The following is a 25,339-nucleotide window of genomic DNA, read 5'->3' on the forward strand; positions in this document are numbered from 1 at the left end:
GAATGACCTCACCAAATCTCCTTCTGATCAAACAGCAACCATTTCAGTGCCTAGCTTACAAGTTGCTGAGACACATAGCAAAGAACCTGTAAAAACTCCCAACTGGACTATAACTAGCCAGAACAAAAATCCTGTTTTCACTGTTGACTCCTCTGTAACTAACAGATTACAAACAAGTCAAGCAATTACATCAGACAGGGAAACAACAATGACAGCAACTGTGACAGAGGAAAAAGAGACATTGGAAAAAGCATCTGAATCCAACATCACTGATGTGTCTGGGATTCCATTCTCAGCTGTGGCGATAGAACACTTAGTTGCTAAACTAACTGAAAGTGCTCCCACAAGTACAACTTCACCAGGGAGGACAACAACCAAAAATATGTTGTCACCAAGTTTTACATCAGCATTAGTATCTTCAGAATCTGCTGGTTCAGGAGATGAGACCTCTGATATGTTTACCAAAGAGTTTACAAAAGGGATTTCATTGCACACCACAACCAAATCAGACAAAGAACTCACAAAGACAGAATCTGATACAACAGAAACATTTTCAGTGCCTAACTCAAAAGTTGCTGAGACTGCTAAACATCAATCAATTGAGACACATAGCAAAGAACCTGTTTCAGCGCTCAAATCTACAATAACAAGCAGAGTGCATACATTTGGATCCTTGAGCACTGAGTACTCAATAGAAGGCACTGTCACAATGACATCAAAGGCAACAGCCAAAGATGTGCTGTCACAATTAGTTTCTACATCAGTTTTGCCATCGTCTTTGTTCACCACAACAACATCAGATCAAGATTGGATCACTGAAACAGCATCTGAAACAACAGGAAAAATGTCAGTACCAAGGACACATAGCAAAGAACCTGTTAGCACTATTGACTCCGCTATAACTAGCACAGTGCATACATCTGGATCATTGATCACAGTAACAAGTCAAGATGATATTTCATCACAGAGCACAACTACAGTGCGTGTTACAGAGGATAAAGAGCTATCTGTAAAGCCATCAGAGTCCACCATCATTGATGCATCAGATGCTCTATTCTCTTCTGCAACAACAGAACAATTAGATCATACATTATCTGAAACCGCTGTCACAAGCCAAACAACATCAAAGAAGACAACAGCCAAAGATGTGCTGTCGCCGTCGAGTTTTACATCAGTTGTGATATCTTCAGAATCTGATGGTTCGAGAGATGATACCTCTGAATTCACAAGTTCTTTATTGTATGCAACAAACAAATCAGACCAAGATCTCACCAAAACAACATCCAATTCAACTAAAACAATTTCAGTTGCTAGCTCAACAGATGTGGAGATTGAAAAAGATCAGACAAGTGAAGCACATATCAAAGAACCTATTTCCACTGTCGACTCTAGTGTAGCTAGCACAGCATTCACAATTCAAGGTACTACATCACACAGGGCAACAACAACCACAGCGAGTGTGACAGAGGAAAAATTTACCTTGACAAATCCATTTGATTCCATCATCACTGATGTGTCAGAGACTCTGCTCTCTTTTGTGACAACAGAACATTTCGATGATAAATTATCTGAAAGCCCTGTCACGAGCACAATTACACCAGGAAAAACAACCAAAGGTGTCCTGCCACCATCACGTTTTACATCAGTTTTGACATCTTCAGAATCTGATAGTTCAGGAGATGGGATTACGGAAGTGTTTAGCAAAGAGTTTACAACAAGAACTGCATTGTACACCAAAACCAAATCAGACCAGGAACTCACTGCTATCTCAATGCTTAACTCTACAGATGCTGACGTTGCAAGGAATCAGACAACTAAGAAACATAGCAAAGAACCTGTTTCTGTGCTTGACTATAAAGTGAATAGCACAGCGCATGCATCTGGATCAATGAGCAATGAGAACTCAAAAACAAGCAGATTCACAAGTCAGGATATCACATCACAGAACACAACAACAACAACAAATGAGGAAAAAGAGCTATCAGCAAAGCCGTCAAAGTCCACCATCATTGATGTAACACAGACACTGTTATCTACACAGAAAGAAAATGTATATTATAAATTATCTGAAATCACAATGACATCAGAGAAATTAAAAGCCACAGATGTGCTATCACTGTCAGGTTTTACATCAGTGTTGCCATCTACAGAATCTGATGGTTCAGGAGATGAGACCTCTGATATGTTTAGCAAAGAGTTTATAACACATTCTTCATTGTTCACAACAACCACATCGGACCAACTCACCAAAGCAACATTTGATAAAATCGGTAAAATTTCAGTGCCAAGCTCACAATTTGCTGTGACTGCAGGACATCAGAGAAATGAGACACATAGCAAAGAGCCTTTTACCACTCTTGACTTGACTGTAATTAGCACAGTGGATACATTAGGATCCTTGAGCACAGATGATATCACATCACCCAGCACTACCACAGCGAGCATGACAGAGGAAAAAGAGCTATCAGCAAAGCCATCAGAGTCCAGCATTATTGATGCAACAGAGACTTTGGTCCCCATTACACAGAAAGAACATTTAGATGATGTACCATATGAAAGCACTGGTATAAGCACAATGGCATCAGGGAAGACAACAGCCAAAGATTTGCTGTCACTGTCAAGTTTTACAACTGTTTTGGCATCTTCCGAATCTGATGGTTCAGGAGATGAGACCTCTGATATATTTATCAAAGAATATACAACAAGTTCTTCATTTACCTCAACCAAATTAGACCAAGACCTCACCAAAATATCATCTGATAGAACAGGAACACTTTCAGTGCCTAGCTCACAAGTTGTTGAGACTAAAAGTTATCTGACAGCTGAGACACATCCCAAAGAACCTGTCACCCCTTTTGACTCTACTGTAACAGCAAAAGTGCATACAGTTGGATCCTTGAGTAAAGCAACTACAGTCACAAGGGAAGATGATATTACATCACACAGCACAACAACCACAGTCACAGAAAAGCCATCCGAGTCCACCATCATTGATATGTCAGACTCTCTTTTCTTTAATAAAAGCACTGTCACAAGCACTATCAAAGCAGTGAGGACACCTCCCAAAAGTGTTTTATCACAGTCAAGATTTAGATCAGTTTTTCCATCTTCAGAATCTGATGGTTCAGGAGATGAGAACTCTGACATGTTTAGCAAAGAATCCACAACAGTTTCTTCATTGCTCTCCTTAACGACAGCAGACAAAGAACTAACTAAAACATCATCTGACACAGTAGAACCAATTTTAGTGCATAGCTTACAATTTGCTGAGACTGCAAAACATCAGACTGAGACATACAGCAAAGACACTGTTACCACTCTTGACTCCACTGTAACTAGCACAGTGCATACATTTAGATCTTTGGGTTCTAGGAACATAGTCTCTAGTTCTGAACATGATGATGGCTCTAGTGGTGTAATATCCCCTGCTATTGTAGAAGCAATTCCTCCCCAAGTTACATCATCAGAAAAAAGGACAACAACATCAGTGGCTACCGTGGATGCACTTGATAACATAATTAGAACAACTTTGAAGAGTGGAGAAGGTAGGTCAAGTTCAATTTTTACTGTCACAGAGGAGGAAAGCTCAGGACAGCAGACACACCAGAGTTTTACCACAACACCCTCATCTATGATCAAAACAGTGACAGGCCACGAGGCAATACCACCTCAAAGAGCAGAACAAATTGGACTCTCCATAACAACAGAATCAGTTAGATTAAGCCACACAATACAGTTTCCCCAACCCATGTCAATCTACACAACAAAAGAACCTCTTGGTTCAAGACACATAGAGTCAAATATTGCCACAGTATCAGCTAGACCTAATTACACTACAACAGAATCACACATGATTAGACATACCACAGAATCAATGAGTGCTCTAACTGCTATTGGATCAAGCAAACCTAACTACACTTTAGCAACAACAGTTGAATCTGGCCACACCACACCATCAGAAAAGGTAAGCCAAACAATCACTAATTCTTTTAAGCAAGACCATATATCTACAGTCACTGCCAGTCACACAAGACATATTTTTATGTCATCTTCGCACACAAACCCTAGCAAACACACAGCTTCACCTATAGATGAAGAGGATTACATAACAGATGATGAAGGATCAGGGGAGCAGTTTACAGAGGTGTCCCCTCTCATGCATATTTCATCAGCAACCATCAAATCTCAGGCTGGTTCTCCTACAGTTCTCATGACCAGTGCTTCCTATAGAGCACTTAACAAGGACATTACTATAACACAAAGTCCTATCACACCTGCCTTTGTAGACAAAGAGGGCTCTGGTGTCACAGAAGACGATCAGGAGACCACTCAACTAGATGGTTCTGGTGAGGAGGCTAGAGTGACTACAAAACCTGAAACTTATGATAATTATACTGTGGCCACAGATGAGGCAGAAGTCAGTGACATTAACCACACATCAGATCCCATCATAAGTTTTGAAAGCACCTCCCATTTCACATCCTTCACAACTGAAACTACATTGTTGCCAAGCTCAATCCAAACAGCTGTGACAGTCTTGTCTACTGAGCATAGCAGTGAAATAACAGATGAAAGTGAAATTAATAATGATTATTGGTCTGGTGGTGAAATATCCAAGGACAAAACAACAATAGCCACAATCACACAAACACAGATAACTGCTTCACATTTAACTGAAGCTGCAACATCTGATCCAATACCGTCAAACAAATCTGAGGCTGTATCATATTCAGAGAGACAAAGAAATACCGTACAGCCAAGCACTACGGAAACAGACTTAGAGGGGTCGGCATTTTCAACCATTGTGGATGACCAAGAATTTACCCCACCAGAAGGACCTGCTGGTGAGATATCAGAAACACGAACATCTAAAACATATGAAGACCTGAATGTAAGAACTGATGAAGCAGAAATTGATGAGACAGAGGAGAAAACAGTCACTGGTTCTGCACATTTCATACGTCAGTCATCTTCATCCCCATCTGCTTCATTCCTCAGCTCCACCAAGACAACTGAAACATTTTCAACTTCCCTTTCAGAAGATGGCAGTGGGAATATAACAGAAGACTCAACAGAGGATGATGAAGCAAATGTTGATGGTTCAGGTGATGACACAACTATGATATCATCGCCTTTGCTCTCTAGCTCACAGAGCACCACAACACCTGAAATGTGGAGTGTGTTCTCAAGCACAAATGCTGAAAGGTCCACTTTGGTCACAGTGACAGCACAGACAGAGCAGGAACATTCCGTTGGTTCCAACTCAGCCTCAACAGTCACTAGCTTTACTGCTCTTAAAACATATATTACATCTTCTGATGTTGTAAGCAGCCACACTACATTGCCTACAATACAGACATCTCCAGTTTCTATGTCCACACCTACACCATCTGTGTTCTATGATGATATTACTGATCGGCAAGTTAAAATTGTTACCCCAACAAGCATGATCTTAATATTCACAGAGGATGAGGCGAATGAAGATAAGCTGTTTTCAGCAGTAACAGAGATTATGAGAGATTACAGCATAAAATCAGATGTTATCAATAAAGATGACATAATCATTGATGCAGATACCGTGTCTATGTTAGAGCCTTCTTCACCTTTTGTCCCTACAATTGTTACAGAAGAGGTGGCTGGTGTAACAGCAATTATCATGACACCACAGCCCACAAGCATTACGACAGAAGAATCAGAGGGATCTGGAATATATGGCACTGATTTAAATCAGTTAAATGTGCCTTATGAAACAGCCACAGAAAAAATATCAATTAAACAAACAACATCAGCGCCACACGTCCTGCAGAGCAGATCAACATATGCAGATGAGGAAACACAAGCAATCCAAAAACAAACTGCTAAGACAACCAAAGCTGATATAACTGAACACACACGAGATGGTCCGACCTTGGTTGAATCAACAACATTTACAATGGAGACATTGACTGATTTCTCAGGTGACACTGTATATACTGAAGATTATAATGTGGAAACATTCACTTTAAATCCCAAGCCATCTCATGCATCTACTATGTTTACAGACAAAGTAACAGAAATTGTCCCAACTGAGGAGGACACGTTTGAGGATGTTGTAAATGTTCAGACTATATCAACACTAGCATTCATTACCAAAACTGATATAATGTCACCAACATCCCTAGAAAGAGTTGTTTCCAAATTGACAACACCATTACCTTTGCCTACAATACCTTCTGAGGTGGAAGCTTCAAGTGTCTTTACAGACCAAGATGAACCAATTCAAACAACTTTGTCCAGTTTCAATATGCCATTTACCATTACAGGTAGTTCCCCTTATGTTGATCCTGTTTCACCTGAGGAGGTAAATACATTTACTGTAGATGGCATAATGTCTGCTCCACCACGTCATGTAGAGAGTGTTTTAATAGACAATCCAGATGTGATCACAGACTCTAAACAGTCAGCGGTCTCTACAGTTTCAGATTTATCAAGCACTGAATTATTTCAAACCAGTGCCAGATCAGATCAAACATCTGTAACAGATTCAGTGAGCACACGCATTGGTGAACCTGTTAATATCACTGTGAGGCCATACACCGTAGCAGCAGGAACAGATGACTTAATAGACTTAAAAAATCAAACAAAGGAAACATTAACACACATTAAACTCAGTAGTCCCACATCTGATGAGGTAACTGAGATAAGTGAATTAAAAAGCACAGATAGATCACCCATCTCTGGTATTTTAGAGGACCCTACACATCCATTGTTTTCATCAACAGACGATGGCTTAGGTGATCAAACAACTGAAATGTTTATTGAAGGACTGACTAATTTAAGAGGCTCTCCATTAACGCCAACAGACAAAGATTACACTTTATTGAACCTTTCAGTGTCATCCTCTGTGGAGACAGATTTTGTGATTAATTTAGCAACAACACCTATGTCTAAAGCAATTGCAGTAACTGATAGGGAACCATATCAGCAAGCTTTGTCTGAGATGACACTTACACATAAGCCAGAGATAGATATTAGCACAGATGCAGATGTGCCTTTGCCACAAACAACAATTTCCACACCTCTTATTTCTGAATCAAAATTTAATATAGCTATGGAGACAGCGACTCTGGTGCGATCTCCTTCATCTACACACATACCAAAGGTGACTGACAAAACAGGACTCGCACAGTTAACCAACACCCAAGACAGTTTTGATTATACATCACTTTCACCTGAGAATGATATAGTAGATTATGAAGCTAAAATTAAATCTTTCAGAGTAGAATCCATACCAGAATTCAGTAACAGAACTGAATCAGCAACAGAAGATGAGACAAGCATTGATGACACCACACAACCTGAAGGTGAGGAAAGCTTTGAGACCATGTCACCACCTGATTTTGAGACAAGCTTTGATACCACCTCAGAACCAAACATTTACACTGAAACTGCGACCTTCTCAAGTCATGAGGAAGAAAGTTCAACTAGGATTGATGGCAGCACAGACATAGAAGTTTTGAGTAAAGAGACCAGCACTCAGCCTGGCACTGATACAGGAATCAACACCACCATACAACCAAACATTGAGAGAGAAACTGCTTTTGTGAGTTTATCAAGAACTGAGAGTGAGACTTCCGTCACCAGCTCACCAAATACATTGAGTATAACAAGCATTAATAGTTCAAGTGGTTCTTTTGAGGAGATAAACACCATATCATCCATTAAGCATCACACCACGACAAAACCTTTAAATGTCACAGATGCACCTGTAAATTCTGCTGAAAGAGTTAAGTATACAATGCATCCCAAAGGAAATTATGTGGGACTCAGGTCCACCCTACAACCTAAATATGAAGGTTCTGCAACTACGAGAAGCTCAGTGAGCAGCTCAGAGATTTCAGTCATCATCCCATCATCTGATGAGATTCAGACAGTGATTCTATCCACTGTAACAATTTTACCCATGCTTTTGACACCCGAATCTGAGATGGAGGCTGTTAGTAAGGAAACCTCCTCAAGGAAACAAGAGGTAGCTGGTCAGATTGAGGAAGTTGTATCTACTACGACTGAGATTCCAGTTCAGGGAACAGAAGAATCGTCAGCGTCTACAGCTCAGAGAGAGACTGCATCATTTGCTTCTTATGAAGATGTTTCTGAAGCAACTTTAGTTAAAAACTCTCCCCCAAGTACACAGAAGGAATATAAAACAGCAGAACTTGCATATACAATGATTGAGCAGACATTTTACATTCCAGGTATGATATGTAAAAAAAGGAATTTATATTTTCTATACCAATATACTTCATTTGTATTTGCCCAGTTACATGTCTATATCCTCCGTCTTTTACCACAGGTGTTCACACCTGTTCTGACAATGTTTGCTTGAATGGAGGTTCTTGTGTAAAAGTGGGTGGTGCTAAGATCTGCAGCTGTCCACCTGGATACAGTGGTGAACTTTGTGAAATAGGTATGGAATTTAAATATTAAATGTTACATTTATTTATAAACTACATACTTTTGTGGCGTTAACAGACTGTTGAACCTGCTTCTTCATCTTAAGATTCGCCAGCACATTATTTACTCACAATAATTACCTAATTATTTATATTTTATTAGACATTGATGAATGTCATGCAAACCAATGTCGTAATGGAGGAACATGTATTGATGGCCTGAACTCCTTCTCCTGTCTATGTCTACCAAGTTATGCAGGAAAACTGTGTGAGCAAGGTAAGATTATTAGGGGTCAAGCAACAAAGTGGATCCAATAGTTGCCTGCTGCGTAGGCACCTATTGGATCCGTTATTGTTCTTATTGTTATTGTTCTGCCAATTCTGGCTGGGATTCTTTAACAGTCTATAGAATCATATGGTTAAAAGTTGTGAAATTTGGCTGACTAACAGAGGGGGGGGGGTATGAACATTGCTTGTGGCAAATTCAATAATCAAGCGCCACCAACAACTCAAAGTTGCACTTCTGTTTATGCATTTATACATTTTCCACTGATTCCTTGGCACATACTGAGTTTATTATCTAAATTATCTATGGACACTCATCTAGAATCATTCTCAAAATGTATCAAAAGTTTTTTGATTGACAAAACCGTTCTCATAAAACACTTCAACGAATTCGACAGTGAGCACACCAAATAGGTTGTGAAGTTATATCTTGGCAATGCTTTGGCATATTAAAACAAAACTTGATATATGTTATCACAACCATTACATGACGTTACCTGCAGTTTTGGCACAGCTCCACATACTGGTCAAGTTTTATTTGGCCTAAAATCATGAGACTGGTCTCTTAAGATTCCTTGGACCATACAGTGTCGAATGTAGGTATTGGCCATCTGCCATTTTTAAGTTTGATGTAAAATGCTGTATTTCAGCATTTGAATGTTTTATTTTAGCATGGTGGGCAATACTTTCTCTCTGCCATTTTGAATTTTCATTGAAAACTACATTTTTCAAACTCTTAATACAGCATTCATAGTAATTAGGTCAGATCTTCAGACCATACTAGCAAAACATTATTATTAAAAGCTTTATAATACATCAAAATGTTCTCATGTAACGCATCATTGAATTTGATGGCAATATGCCAACTTTGCATTGGGCCATGCCCTGACAATATACATTTTGTGACAACACCACCTATTGGTCAAAATGTAATAGCAGTTTGTTTTATGTTTTACTGTGAGAAATTCTATGTATGGCTTTTAAACCACCTTAATTATTTCATCTCTAGTAATCATTTTATAATAAAGCTACTGTAGAAACTGTTTTGAGATGCGCTGTGTCTGTCTCTTTATACACAAATACTCAGATGTGCTTAACAGACACAAGCTTGATAAATCTGACAAGATATTAGATAGGTAATAGGCTCTACGTAATAAACTTGGTGTGTTCTAAAAACATTGCATGAGTAAACTGACATAAAATTATCTTTTCAGTTTAAGAGGATACCTTTTTCTCACAGCTCATTTGAGTACACCTGTTAAGAACAAGACTGGAGTGGGCTGAGTCCATGTTGAGACCAAGACCAGTAAAGGCTGAGTCTAAGACAAGAGTTTTTTATGAATGTATTAAATGTATAATTTAAAGAACTATTGACTCTAGGCGCATGTATCAAATAATCCTAATTTATTATTTCCTTAAGCTTATGTTGGTTAAACAATATTACCAGTTTAGAATACAAATGTAATATATGACACGTCCTAGGTTAAGTGAACAAATATGTATTACAATTACGACATGTCAGTGTTAACAAAATGTCAGTGAAAAAATTGAATTAAAGGTTCAATGTGCCTGTATGGCTCAGCATGGCAATACAAATTACCAGCTTGCGTCTGTATACTATTATATTCCATTCAATTAAAGTAAACATTTCTGCTTTACAAAATACAGTATTACTGTACTATAACTTAAATGGGCCTAAAAACCAAACAATAATTTATTGAATATGATGATGTTTACGCAAAAAGTGATTATAAACATTTACATTCAAATTATTAACAATTTCTTCAATTGCACTACTATATTTTATTCATTTCTAATCGCAATTTTGCTTATTTTTGCATGCAAGATTTCATCTCGGGTGATGACACTGAGAGAAGTTTTTTTCATTTTCTTAAGTATTTGTAGCATTCATGTAACTAGTAGCTAAAGCATTTCTACCTAACTAATGGCCGTTCAGACCAACGCAGTGCTACAAACCCAGATAGCACACGTATTTCTCAGAGATGTCGGTTTTAGATCTTTTTATCTGGAAAGTATCTAACATCTGTTAAACATCTTAAAAATATCAGCTGTACAATCATTCTAAATCATAAACGTCTCAAAGACATTTGCAAAATGTCTTATTGACATCCAAGACATACTTATTGACATGCGTCTTATAGATGTATTGCAGAAAAGCAAACAACATAAAATAGACGTCTTCCAGATGTAAACACACATCAAATATATGTCTGGGTGTTGTACGTGTGCTATCAGGGAAAAGAGTATAAAACAAGTGTATTGAGACACGTTATTAACAGTTGATGTTCTTTTCAACTTGACAAAATAACTTACAAGGAGTGGATCTCCTGCACAAGAAGCCAAAAACACAGCGGTACGTAATGCAACGGTCAAAGACATCCGTTTAGCATGTTTACAACGGATACAGAAAAACAACTGAAAAACAGCATGTGTGGATGCAGCAAACCCTTTGGCGTGAACAGCCCCTTATTAGACACAGCACCAATGAAAGTTTCTCAAAGTTACCTCCCAAAAAAGCAGCCTTTTGTTCAGTGTAGGTAAATATTCACTTTATCCAACGATTAGTTTGTTTTCCATTCTCTAAAATATCCTGATGCTTTTTTAGTGAGTGAGAAGCTGCTGCAAATTATTCAGTGAGATAGCAGTCTGAACTAATCGGACTGAATAGCCAATCGATTCAGACCATTTTGCTAATGTGTTTGGCCAATTTGCTGAAATGACTGACTCAATAGAATGATTTATTTGTGAATTGGTCATTTCTGGTTCTGATTTTACACAGCAGACTGAAATGCGGGACACACGTCAAGATCTCTGATATTGTCTGTCAATATTTTTGTCAGATAAATTTAAGCTTTCACTGTATATTTTTTAAAAAGAGACTCGACTGGACTCGGGGTTTAGTCTGAGTCCACGCTTGTTTGACAACGAGTCAAGACTGAGTCAAAAAAAAAAAAAAGACCATGAAATATATGGTCTGGGCTCAAGCACTACAAGACTGGTCTACTGCATTATTGTACCCACACTACACAGAAATATCCAAAACAACAACAACAACAAACTGAATACTACAATACGAAATAGCATCCAAGATCATTTAAGGAATACTTTGGGATTTGTCAAGTCACAAGTCAACTTTGGATCATGTATTTGCATCTTTGATATTTAACTTTTAATAATACGTTTAAAGGGATATTTCACACAAACATGACAGTTTATGACTTAAAATGTTGTTTGAACTGTAGTGACAATGTAACAGTTCAAGGAGGAGGCAGGAACCGGCTGAGCAGTAAACGTAAGGTTTAATGTAAACTCAACTTAAAACAACATAAAACATAAGACAAACAGTCACACACAACCCAGCCGCGTGCGTCTCCGGCTGCCCCTTATCTTGCTCTCCCACTGATCAGCTGATTCAGCGATGGCAGTGTTCCGGCCACAGACATGTTTTGACCTGACTCTTTGTTTCTCCTGTCTTATAAACTGCAGAAGGTTTAGAGATCCCCCCCAATTAGTGGTTCTGTCAGGGCAAGTCTGCTTTAATCACAGTTATTTCAAACAAGCAATCAAAGCTATCAGCCTGACTTAGAGCAATGCAGGGCTGGTCCACTTACAGTTATTGTGACTGATAAGAAACATAATTTGCAAATTTAATGTACTCATAGATTCAAATGCTGATCTTTAAACTCTGCACAAATATTTGATGTTGATACAGTTTGAATACCAGCCATTGTCAACAGAACAAATAGCCCACTTCTATGTCAATATGCTTTGAAGTCCTCCAAAAGGGTTAAAGCCATGTAAATTACTATTTGTTTTACAACCTTCTTTACTCCAATACCTTTCCCTGAACAATGCCTTATATAGCACTTTAATCCTATCCACAGCCCAAAAGCATTGTTATGCTGAATGAATTGGCTACCTGGCACTGTTTGATGGACGAATGGGTGCAGCTTTTGCTCTAAGTGATCTAATTTAACTGATGCGTAATTTGTAATGGTTGAAAGGGAGTTATATCTTATTCCCTCGGATCCAGTTTAAGTGTGAATCATTCTCACTTGAAATTAAAGGCCAGCTGTCCTGTCCCTGAACAAATTGTATTAGCCTTTTTTCTTGATAACAGCAGACTCTCGGCAGAATTTGTAAAACCAACGGTACATTAACATTAACATACATTAAACAACATGTTTTTGTTTTGTTTTGTTTTTTCATTTTTTGCAACAGCATTATCTCATTTTCAGTGTCTCAGTTTAATTCAAGTGTAGTACATCAACAGTAATGTACACATGCATACTTTTTTCACAGACACTGAAACATGCAACTATGGCTGGCACAAGTTCCAGGGCCACTGCTACAAATACTTTCCTTATCGCCGTAACTGGGACACAGCTGAACATGAGTGTCGTCTACAGGGTGCACACCTTGCTAGTATCCTGTCCCATGATGAGCAGCAGTACATCAACCGTGAGTATCCAATGAATCAAGTTATGGTTCCTTTTGATTCTGTGCTGTATAAGAAAATAAATGTCTGACATTTTTAACACTTATAAAGGGTTCCTTATAGCTGAGGAATTTACCTGTGTCTTTCTCCTCTTGTAGGCCTCAGCAATGACTATCAGTGGATTGGTCTGAATGATAAAATGTTTGAGAATGATTTCCGGTGGACAGATGGTAGTGTTGTGGTAAGAGAATTCTTCAAAACTTACACATTCAGCTTCTCAAAATATATTTTCCATAAATGTGAAAGATAATAAATAGCAACAAAAATACAACAGAAATTTCTTAAACACCTGTTTTTCCCCACACATGGGGTAAAAGGATCCCTCACTTTGGGTAAAAGGCCTCTGGGGGTGGGGTATTTTGATTTAGTGTAGATACCAGGGGCAATAATTTTAGGGTGCAATTTGTCAACTTTAAAAACTTTCAAGAGAGCAAGATGCTTTTTAATGCTTATTCAAAATAACCATTTCAGAAAAGGGTGCATAATTCATTTCAATCACATTTGACATTTCTTCACATCTCAAGGATTCTATAAACAAGTGAATCTTCATTTTGTTTGGATCAGTAAATGTGAGCCCACTTTGAACATTCTTCATATCAAATCTTTCCCCTCCACTTACGAAAAACAATGTGTTTTATAGGGACCATTAACCCCTGCAACAAGGGGCTTTTTACCACAAATACTATCCTATCTCTTATTGGACATGTTGTATTCATTTATTTGTTCATATAATAACCTTAAACAAAATTGAAAATGACAAATTCAGGGATTTTGATTAGCTATATAAATTTGCAATATTTAAAACAATTCTTAAATATTAGATCAAATTGCCTGACAATCAACCTTTAGACATCACAAAGTGATCTCATATAACAGGACAATTTTGCAGTGCATAGTTACAAACAGGTGTTTAGGAAAGTGCTGTGGGTGTTTTTGTGGGTATTTAGTGTTTTGTCAAAGGAGCCTTTAACCCCAGAGAGACTTTAGCCCTGCTGTACCCTATAATCAAATAATATATAACGTAGATCTTTTGTTTATTGGTACTTTACATGATGTTTGAAGGACACATCATGTTCTTTGGAGACATTTGCATATTATCTTTGAAAAACTATCCATTAAAAAGGATTTTTAGCTGGTGTGTAAATATACATTCAATATGTTTACATGCACAGTTATAATTGAGCTACAGCAGGTCTTTGCGTAGTTGAGCTAGAGTCTTAATCTGTGTAGGAAATTTGGTAGTATAAATGTACACAGTATGGATTAAAGTGCCACAATTATCCACCATTTTATGTAGGAACAGTATGTGTGAGCTAGGAATTAAAGTAAACTGTCCTTATTCAACATTATTATGTAATGAAATATATAATGGAATTAGTCCTGTTCGCCAACCATTAAAAATGAGATAAATTACAAATAACTAAATTAGTCAAATTCTCCACCATTAAAATCTCGTTGTATCCACTCACAATTTCTATTGTAATTAATTAGCTTTAATAAGGGAATTATGATTAATTCACTTATTGGAGTGATATTATTCTCATGGCTTATTGAAAATAACAGTACTCATATTTAGGTATAGTTTTGAAGCTAAATCTTTCATAAACAGGGATGAGACTGTTTATCAAAATATACCAAATTATCTTTGAATACAGACTTTATTACTATTCTAAACATAAAACGAATCTAACACATACAACATGAAACAGGTTGGTGAGTAGTGACAGAATGTGAAGTAAATTATTAATACAGAAAAAATTAACTTGTTGAATATTTTACCCCAGCAATCAGGTTTCTCATAACATGTAATGAATTATCCATGTTGTAAAACCAATGACAATAGGACACACATGCTCCCTGGTCATTCTCATGTCTTCCTCCATTGAACAAGAAAAAGGCTAATTACACCTTGAAGTCATTTGGTTCTGACTGGGCTCTAACTTCAAAGATAACAGCAACACTTTGGAGGGAAGCACTAGAAAAATCCTTGAAGGCAGAAGATAAGAGTTTTCATCTGTGGAAGTACTCTCAGGGCTGAAGTATAAAATGAGTGAAGAAGGGGAGAGAAAGCTGACAGGTGTGGACAGGCAATGGAAGAGAATATATGAGCAGCACTTGGGGCGAGGTGCACTACAGATAATTCAGTTCTAATATGAGCGTGTGTCTGTGACCAAGTGGCTATAAACACTCATACCCACTGGAGTTTGCAACCATTAATGTCCTCTGTATACAGACAAGTTCCTGTATTTGGGGGTGTTTATGCTTGTGTTCATATACTTAAGTATGTGCAATGGGAGTTGTCCAGAGGGACAAAAACTGCATTACTTTAGTTGTTAAGCAGAAAACGCACATTCCTTTTGCTAGATTATAATAACAGGACATGTTGTTGGGCAAAGCATGCTTTGAGCATAGAACAACTTCCACAGGATTTCATGGGAGATTGCAACCACATAAACCCCATTAAAGATGTTTTTTCATGCCACACCGCTCAGCTGACATATCGAAACACAGAGGGCACTGCTATTCAAACTTTGCCCTCACCACAGGCTCTAAATTTGGCATTTACATACAACAAGAACTATATCAGGAACACTATGGTCCTAATAAAGTGCCTAACATGGTCTTCTGCTGTTGTAGCCCATCCACCTCATGGTTTGTCATGTTGTGCATTCTAAGAAGCATATTTTTATGTACATATCCCTGTTCGTATATTATTTTATAGTCTGTGCTTTTTTTGTCATCTACTCCTTGGTAAACAGCGCAGGTTTCATGAAGGCACGAGCTTCACATTTAAGAGCAAGCGCTCAAGGGGCTCACAAGCACACCATTTCATGTTTCAAGTCCATTTTCATTTGGACTGTAACAAAAAGTGCTATTGTCCGTGTCGGTTAGTTGTTTTCTGTGCAAATAGTTTCACCACTTACTTCATTTTGTCCAAATTCATAGCGATCTGCGGATACGAGCAAGAGAGGTGGGGTTTAGCGAATTGATTGATTGACAACGTATTAGACATATGACTTTTACAGTGAGCTGAAGGGAGGCTTGAGAGACGCTGCAACTCATGAAACTCATCCACTGGGTGCCGCTTTTTCACAGAGTAACTTAAAAAATATGACATTTTCTGAGCTCATATCTCGCATTATTTATTTGTTTTATTATGTACAGTCGTTAATTTGTTTTGAGGAAACACTGCCTCCTTGCGTACTCCCAGGAAACGCTAGTGGTGTACAGGTGTTCATAGTTTTAATTTCAGAATTATATATCATGGATAAAAACATCACAGTTAGACATTAAAATTAAGAAGTAATATTAATACCCTTAAAGTAATACACTGTCAGAATTATACACAACCGTGTAAGAGTCTGAGTCCAACATAGGATCTGGAAAAGTTCCACAATAGTTTAAAGCTATATAGCTGCTGTGTGCTTTAGTGGGTTTATTAGTTCCTTTCTTCATAGGTTGGTCTTTTTCTATTGCTGTTTCCTCTCTGAGAGCATTCTTTTAAAGCAGATAAAGATGGCAGGTGCATTCATACCTGGGCCATGTGGTGCTCTGGGATAGAATAGTTTGGAACAAAGGATGTCAATGAAAAAAGTTTGTCGTGTTGGTTTGGCTGGTTATGGAATATTTGTGTGTTACCTTGGCTTGAAATGGTAAACTGGTTAATAGCCCTGGTTAGACTGTTTCGAACTGGGTGGGTTCCATGAAGTGTTGGGGAAGGGGTTTGGGTGAGATAGGCTTGTGACATAATGTTGACTGTAAAACTATGAAAGTTTTTAAATAAAGCACACCTAAATTTGCGATGCAGAAGGAAGAATGTGGCTGCATTTCCGTCAGTTGTGACAAAGTTCTGCTGTCATTGACAGCAAAGTAAAGAGCGTGAAGATGCAGGTTTTTAATGTCTGCATGTAAACATCTATTCATATTTATCTGCAAATTCTCTGATGTTGCCTTTTTTATTTATTCATTTATTTCAAAAGTTGATCAGCGCCTGATCTCACATTCATTTTGTCTGTGCAACAGTGTGTGATGAAACGATATAAAAATGGGATAAACAGTAAAACTATTTGCGCTACAAACCAATGTGTTTTTAAAATAATAATTAATGTTAATAATATGATGACATATATTGTAAGATGCAATATCGAGCAACATAATAGCTGGCAGTGGCTTATACCAGAAGAGGTCTACATTCAGAGAGGATAATGGCAGTGTCCTTGTCATGCTGAAAAATAAGGCAAAGATTCCAGGGGGGATGGGGGGAGGTAACCCACCCCTATAATCAAAACAAGCAAGTTCCACCCCCCAATATTTATACATATAAATATAAACATAAATATATAAACATATATGTAAACATGTAAATGCTTCATGTTGCATTTTAGTCGACATTTAGTAAAACTAAAACTGAAATGCTGAAATCCATACTTAGAGAAAGTAGCTAGTTACACTACTGGCAAACATAGCTTGCTTCACCTAAGCTACTACATATTATTTATAAATTTGAAAAGTTAACACAGATAGTTATATGCAATTTTAAAACAAAAACATTGCTGAAAAGTTGTACCAAAAATATACTGTCAATTATTGTGTTAACTGATGTTACCATGGTGCAGTTATTGTAGCCTATCATATGTTAATTCAAGGCTATTTTAGCAACTGATATGCCTTGGTACTGAACTACCAACTTCAATTCAAGACTTTATTTTCATGTTACTCCAAGTTTCTTCAAAAAGTACTGTAGTACTACCATGGTACAAGTAAAGAGAATAAATGGCACATCATGGCACTTTTTTGTGACCGTTTTCATACACTTCTGGGCTGGAATGTGTTTACCTGCAGAGCCGTTTACAAGTTGCATAGTAAAAATTTGGTGGCATGACTATGATAAATCAAATATGACCACTAAATCAAATATTTGTTTTGGAGTATTCTGTGAGACTGAGTTGCAAGTTGCTCCTCCAAACTATTGCATGATGATGTAAGGAGATAGCGCTCCCTTCTGGATGGTGACTTTATCATTGTATTGACTCCATTGCAAATCGTTCTGAACACATGATGGCTTTAGTAATTCACACAGTGCACTACAAATGTTCAATATATTGAACACATAATATATCACTTATATGAACACAAAGTTGCCAAGTGTACAATATATTTAAATGGTGCAGCCATGATAAAGTGTCAAATAAATTTTATGCCACAGCAAACTGTCCAGGAGTATACTCTATTGTGTATGATTTCTTGTTACATACTACCACTTTCAGCTATATTTATAATCTTCTCCTACAGCAATATGAGAACTGGAGACCAAGCCAGCCAGACAGTTTCTTCTCCTCGGGGGAGGACTGTGTGGTTATGATCTGGCACGAGGACGGTCAGTGGAATGACGTACCCTGCAACTACTACCTTACCTTCACCTGTAAGAAAGGCACAGGTGAGCTTTCAGCACCTGGATGAGGAACATTTATAGAAAAATGGGTCATGAATAGTTAGTATTACATTTATTTTCAGTCTAAAATCCCCCAATGGTATTTGGACAAAACAGTTCATTTTTGTAGCTGTAAGTTTTTGATTATATCCTTTAAATTCAGAATGAAATGAAAATCCACCCTATCTATTTTCTAAATACATGTTATTGATCTTATTGTGAATGATTCATCCATGCATATGTTTTATTGTTTTAATATTTTTTTGACCTCGTAATCTTTAATAAGTTTCATAACTCAACTTCTCTGGTAATGTATGCAGGATTTCTCGAATCATTTAGTTCGCTTAAACCCTGCCCCTTTCTTATAAATACAAAAATCTGTGGCCTGGGTGGCTCAGCAAGTAAAGACGCGGACTACCACACCTGGAGTCGCAAGTTCGAATCCAGGATGTGCTGAGTGACTCCAGTCAGGCCTCTTAACAACCAATTGGCCCACTTGCTAGGGTGGGTAGAGTCACGGTGGGTTAGCCTCCTTGTGGTCAATATAATATGGTTCGCGCTCGGTGGGGCACGTAGTGAGTTGTGTGTGGATGCCACGGAGAATAGAGTGAAGCTTCCACATGCGCTAAGATATTTGCGGTAACACACTCAACATTTAAGATGCGCGGATTGACAGTCTCAGACATGGAGGCAACTGAGATTCGACCTTGCCACCTGGATTGAGGCGAGTCACTACGCCACCACAAGGATCTAGAATTGGGAATTTGGCATGCCAAATTGGGGAGGAAAACAGAAGAAAATCAAAAAAATTGATAAATAAATACCACAACCTTGCGTAAAGTTGAACAAAGCATCAATTGCATATTGGTGAAAATGTTGTTTGGCAATGTGTATTTTCAGCTGTTAACCTTCAAAACTATCATTCCTTAACCAAAACTTCCTTGGTTACGGGTCAACTAGCTTGAATTTACATTTCGAATGAGGAAGAATAATGGAGAATTCGTGGTTGTGTTTGAGACATTTCACGCCTGAAATGCTGAGGTGATCACTAATGAATAAAACACTTCGGATGCCTCTAGAGTTTATTTCTATTTTTAATGCAGCTATCTTGGGATGCACAGCGCAAGTAAGTGTTTTATTTTTCCTTTATACTTAACCTAGTGTATTGTGATTCAAAACGTTATGGTTTTATTTAACTCACTCGTTTTTGAACGGCTACCGCCTCTTCATAAGCAAATACCGCAATGTGCATGTTCATTTATGTTGTCAGTTTGATCATAAATGTGTTGAGATTACTGCTCAATTTCACTGATAACTGGCTCTGGTCAAGGTGGTAGAGGTGTGTGTGTCCACTGCAAACTCGCATTCAGATCTGCCTCTGTTCACTATGCAACATTCATATTTTCATAATCCAATCAACATCCAATGGATAAACTCAAATCGCTGCCCCATAATTTTTTCTTGTTCGATGAGCTGTTTCACTCAGAAATACATCACAATATGGAAGTCAGTCACAACTTTTATGCTGACTCTAAACTTTGGATGATTGCACCCAAGGCAAGGTGCAGTGGAGTTTAAAATGTCTGAGCTAGCTTGTGAAAGATGTTTTTTTAATGTATTTGTTTAATTTTGTTTACCTATATTATCTGCATAAAAGTTGGATTAAACAAAATTCATAATTTCTTAGTATTTGTTAAGTCCTCCTTTTTCTTTTATGACAGCGTGCACTCAAGCTGGCATGAACTCCACAAGTTTGTTCAAAACGTGATGATCCAAGTTATCCCAGCATGATTTGAGAATGTTCCAAAGAGCATCTTGTGTGCTTCAGTGGAACATGGAAATCTGGCCTTTCTTATAAAAAAAAATGAACAAGGTCAATTGTACAAATATGGTTATTTGATTTGTGACCTAGAAATAGTGCAGAATCTTAAATATTTGTAATGTATTTTATGTCATAACTTTTATTGATTTTTTAATAATAATACTTACTTTCTGCTTATCTCCAGATATGAATCAGATTTTGAATTCTAGATTTTCAGTGTTGACATTTAAGCCCCACTGTATATCCATGGCAGTTGATATAATAAACTGATTAAAAGTAGTTGTTTAGTACATGTCTGAAATGCTTTAACTGTTAAAAGTTAAAACTGTTAAAATGTATACGTTTCAAATTCTGTACTACATTACTAATGGTACTTCTTGTCATTCTTAACAGTATCCTGCAGTCAGCCTCCTCTTGTCCATAATGCACGCACATTTGGGCTGCGTCCACGCTATGAGATCAACTCCCTGATCAGGTACCAGTGCATAGATGGCTTCATCCAAAGACATGTTCCGACCATTCGCTGCAGAGGAGATGGCTCATGGGATTTACCCAGGATTTCCTGCATGAGTCGTAAGTATTGTGTGAAAATCCTACACAACCCTACAAAAGAAGTTAGTTGCATTTTATTTTACAGTATGTGTACTTACCCAAGAAAGTTATATGAGAGAGTAATATGAATAACTACATGTACTTAGTATGAGTTACGTTTAGGGCTGGGATTAGATTTAGGGTTTGTACATAGTAATTAATGTAGTTGTTGTAATTATATAGTATTTCAAATTAGAATAGTGATGAAAAAAGTGCTACCAAAAAGTTTAATGAAGAAACAACCCTAACAGAGCTTTGAATGATCATTCTGACCAACATATTTTAAAGAATATTATTTTGTGGGTCCATAATAGCTCATATTAAATTGATACCTGTGCAACTGGAATATAATTATATATGCAACATACAGCACATGTCTTCAACATAAGAGTCCCCCTAGGGGGTCTTTGGTGGTATTGCGGGGGTCTGCCAATTAGTGTTTGATAAAAAATATATTTTTTTAGATAATTATAACACATTTTTGTGTTAACTTAAGAAGCTAAAGTTTCATTGTCCCTACCAATGTTCAAGCATATGGCTCTGAACATCATCAATGTATAGTATAGTATAGCATAGCATAGCATATTATAGTATAGTATACAATGTAATAGGGTCCCTGGTATGTCACTCTATCTTCAAAGGGATCCTTGGCCAGAAAAATGTTGAATACCACTGATAAAGAGGTTAACAGTTCATAATTTGACATACATTTTTTGTATTCTGATCATTCATATGGCTTAATTATAACATAATGAACCTGTATTTCCTTTCCAGCCTCTGACTTCCAAAGAACATATACAAAAATATATCAGACATATGGAGTTTTTCACAGCCATCGGAGGAGGTCTGCAGAAAAGTATGTTGACATACCCAGACGACACCATCGCCATGGTGTAAAAGACAATTGGACACCGCAACAGTAACACAACCCTATTGCAAAGGCGCTCCTAATGTGTTTTGATATCATGTGGTGGACCTGCCTGATGGCTGAAAGATTATCAAAAGGACAAGAAAAAAATGTCAACATTTAGTGGAATATCATTTTTAATGTTTTTTTTCAGTATTTGTTAGGAATTTTTTTAAAGAGATGGTTTTGCCAGAACTACATAAAGGACACATTCACCTGGTCTCTGAAAAAGCAAAAAGACTATCTGACATACCCTCCACCATACCCTTTCTGCTTACTTGGGAATACATAGTGCCTTCATAAACTGTAACCCAATATCCATATACAAATGTAAATGAGCTTTAATAGTGTAATTAGTACTGACATATCGCAAACTTTGCTCTTTGAATCTGATTCATGGTCTTCTACATTTCTGATTCACACTTTGCCGTATGTTTCTTTTCATAGCAGGTCCACACAAATGTTCTGCTGCTTACTGAACAAAAGAAAAATAATATACACTACTGCTGAAACACTTGACTGAAATGTTTCTCATGATCTTAATAATCTTTTGATCTGAAGGCGTATGCTTAAATGTTTGAAATTTGTTTTGTAGACAAAATTATTGTGCCAACATATTAATTTATTTAATTATAAAAATACAATTTAATTAAATAAAGTTTTTGAAATTGATGACTTGGACAAAATAATTAAGAAAAGCAGCCAATAAGTGACCAACATAGATGCAAACTCCTTCAATACTGTTTAAAAAGCGTCCCAGGGTGATACCTCAAGAAGTTGCTTGAGAAAATGTCAAGAGCGCATGTCTGCAAAATCTAGTTGTAACTTAAGTATTACAAACCATTTCAGCCATGAAGTTTTTCTTGGAGAATTCAAACTACTTTAAAGAGAATATACTTGAGAATGTACTTTAAAGAGAATGCGTTTTTACCAAGATGCCTATAGCCTATAACGTATTCCTTGAGCTGCTATTTGTCTTTTGTTTTACTAAAATATAACATGCAGAAAATGATCTGAACATTGTCAGAATTCAACACATCACTACAAAGGACAGTTTGTGTCAATAGCTTTGTTGATGTGACTAATATAAGTAATATGGAACTTGCAAATTTGAGATGCAGATTTAATTATGACATTTGGGGCACATTGATGGACCAAAAGAAGAGGATTCACATTAACAGCTTTAACTCACAGCAATTTGTTGTTTCATGACTTATTAATGACGCTCATACGTTTGTTTAGTCCCAAGCATTTGTTCTTTAAAATGTTTTCGTGCGTTGTCTTGTTTTGTCAGTTGCTTTTTGAAAGTGCACATATCTTTTTTATATTTAAAGTATAACTTGTTTATTGTAAAAGAATGTTTGGTAAAAAAGAAAAACATGTAAAGAATGTGCTTTTGATGTGTTACCATAGATACAAACAATGTTTATTATATTGTATTGCATTCCTGATATTTTTCTCTTCTAAATTGGAGTAACGTTTTGGTTTCTGTGGTGGGGAAAAAGGCTTAATGATACACCAAAAATTGACACTTTGAGGCATGTTAGTATTGTTCATGCAATGTCAGTGGAACTTTTTTAAATTGAAAAACAAATGTAATATAATAGCAATAAAATACACTGTCTCATGAATAAATTACACTGTAGGTACAAAACTTCACTGGATGTAACATTTTAATGTTTTTAGTGAAAGCAAGTTTAACTGTACAGTTCATAAGTAGTAATGCCTAAAAAAGACCACCAGATGGTGTAATTTCACTAACAAAAGAACATTCAAAACATCTGCCAGATGAACGGGTTTGATATACAATTATAATGTTTTGTGCAGCTGTATTTTAAATGCTAATGGATTTCACTCAAAAATTAATTGTGCCATTGTTAAAAGAGCTAAAATAAACAAGATATGCATGTTTCATATGCAATCTCGAACATGGTTGCAGGAAATAAAGAGTTATACCATCTTTTAGTTGAATGCAACAGAGAGGCAACATGAAAATGTAGGCTCCGCACATTGTCACAGCATGTTGGGGGTTAATAGCAGGACTCAACCACCAACCTTTGTGTTAGCAGCTTAGATCCTGAACCATAGGACACCACCTCTCCATCTATAAGCAGATGTTTAGTCATCTGTGCAAATATCACAATTAATGAGCATGTCTGCACCCAGAGAGCAAGTTATCTAAAAAGAGAGTTTTTCCAGTTAGCAAACTACATTGGGAAGAATCACCATGATGAGACAGAAAGTAGATTAGTACATTGTAGATGACTATTGAATTTGCGTTTAAGAACATTGGCAGTTTTAGAAAAAAATATGAAATAATCAAAAGTGATGATCAGCATTTTATCATGTTATATAGTTCTGGTATACTATGTTTTTTAGTTCATTGTTTGAAAGGTGCAATACAATATGTACTGTAGGGTGTAAAACTGCTTTTTTGAATACATTGTGAGAGAAAGTGCCTTTCTCTCATAATTTAGAACATATTACTCTAAAGCATTTGAATTTAAGTCAACCACTCAAAAGTGTAGTCTGTAATCAAAACAAGCTTAGGGCAAATCTGCTATTTTTTTAGAATTAATTTCTAGACGAAAAGATCAGGGTAGAATACAACCGTGAGGAACCCTGTGAGGTTTGTTCTCTGCTGTTTGTTTTATATTCCACACACACACACACAATGTTGGTTTTATGGGGAATTTCCATAATGATTTTTATACTGTATTTTCTATCCCCTAAACCTATCCATCACTTAAATGTGGTATGTATGATATACAAGGTGTTTTTCTGGTATTATAGTGTACACACACACACACACACACACACACACACACACACACACACACACACACACACACACTTTGTGTCTACAAGTGTTGAACATCCTAAATATTTTCAGAAAATAAAGCTTAAGTACCAAGGAGACAAGATACAGTAGCATATGTCTGTTACATTAAATGCTGAGTTTAGTTACAAAAAACTCACATTTACAAAAAAAATACATAAAATAATTTCACACAGTACTTACAGAGATGAAAGAATTTACAAATGTTTATATGTGTTAAACATCTCCTGGCAGTTCTGGCTCACTGCCTTTCTCAGAAAAAGGGGTCTCTGTGTCATCCCTTGATACATCTTTTTATAACACAAGAACAATTCAGGTGTGAAGTTAGCAGGGGTTGGAATGAAAACTGCAGGATCACAGTTTTGCTTGGATTATGTGACATGGTTAATTTCCATTTTTCATCAAAATGGTGTTTAAATAAATGAATGCATCAAAACTTTAATCAAATAAAAATATAACAAATAATTTTCAACATAATATTGTATTATTATAAAACATTTTTTTTAATCAAAT

At 36.8% G+C, this 25,339-nt stretch overlaps 1 protein-coding gene across 1 annotated transcript in view; it reads left to right on the plus strand.

Moving 5' to 3' along the window:
* The window catches only part of LOC127643044 (versican core protein-like), a 39,955-nt gene extending 16,328 nt beyond the window's left edge, over positions 1-23,627 (plus strand). The window contains exons 5-11 of the mRNA XM_052125581.1: positions 8,333-8,446; positions 8,596-8,709; positions 13,041-13,199; positions 13,335-13,417; positions 18,529-18,673; positions 20,883-21,062; positions 21,855-23,627. Of these exons, the coding sequence (XP_051981541.1) occupies positions 8,333-8,446; positions 8,596-8,709; positions 13,041-13,199; positions 13,335-13,417; positions 18,529-18,673; positions 20,883-21,062; positions 21,855-22,003 (944 nt within the window). The 3' untranslated portion in view covers positions 22,004-23,627. The remainder of the gene's footprint in view (positions 1-8,332; positions 8,447-8,595; positions 8,710-13,040; positions 13,200-13,334; positions 13,418-18,528; positions 18,674-20,882; positions 21,063-21,854) is intronic.
* Positions 23,628-25,339: the final 1,712 nt, after the last annotated feature.

This window comes from Xyrauchen texanus, chromosome 4 (genome assembly GCF_025860055.1).
Source record: "Xyrauchen texanus isolate HMW12.3.18 chromosome 4, RBS_HiC_50CHRs, whole genome shotgun sequence".
Classification (NCBI taxonomy): Eukaryota; Metazoa; Chordata; class Actinopteri; order Cypriniformes; family Catostomidae; genus Xyrauchen; species Xyrauchen texanus.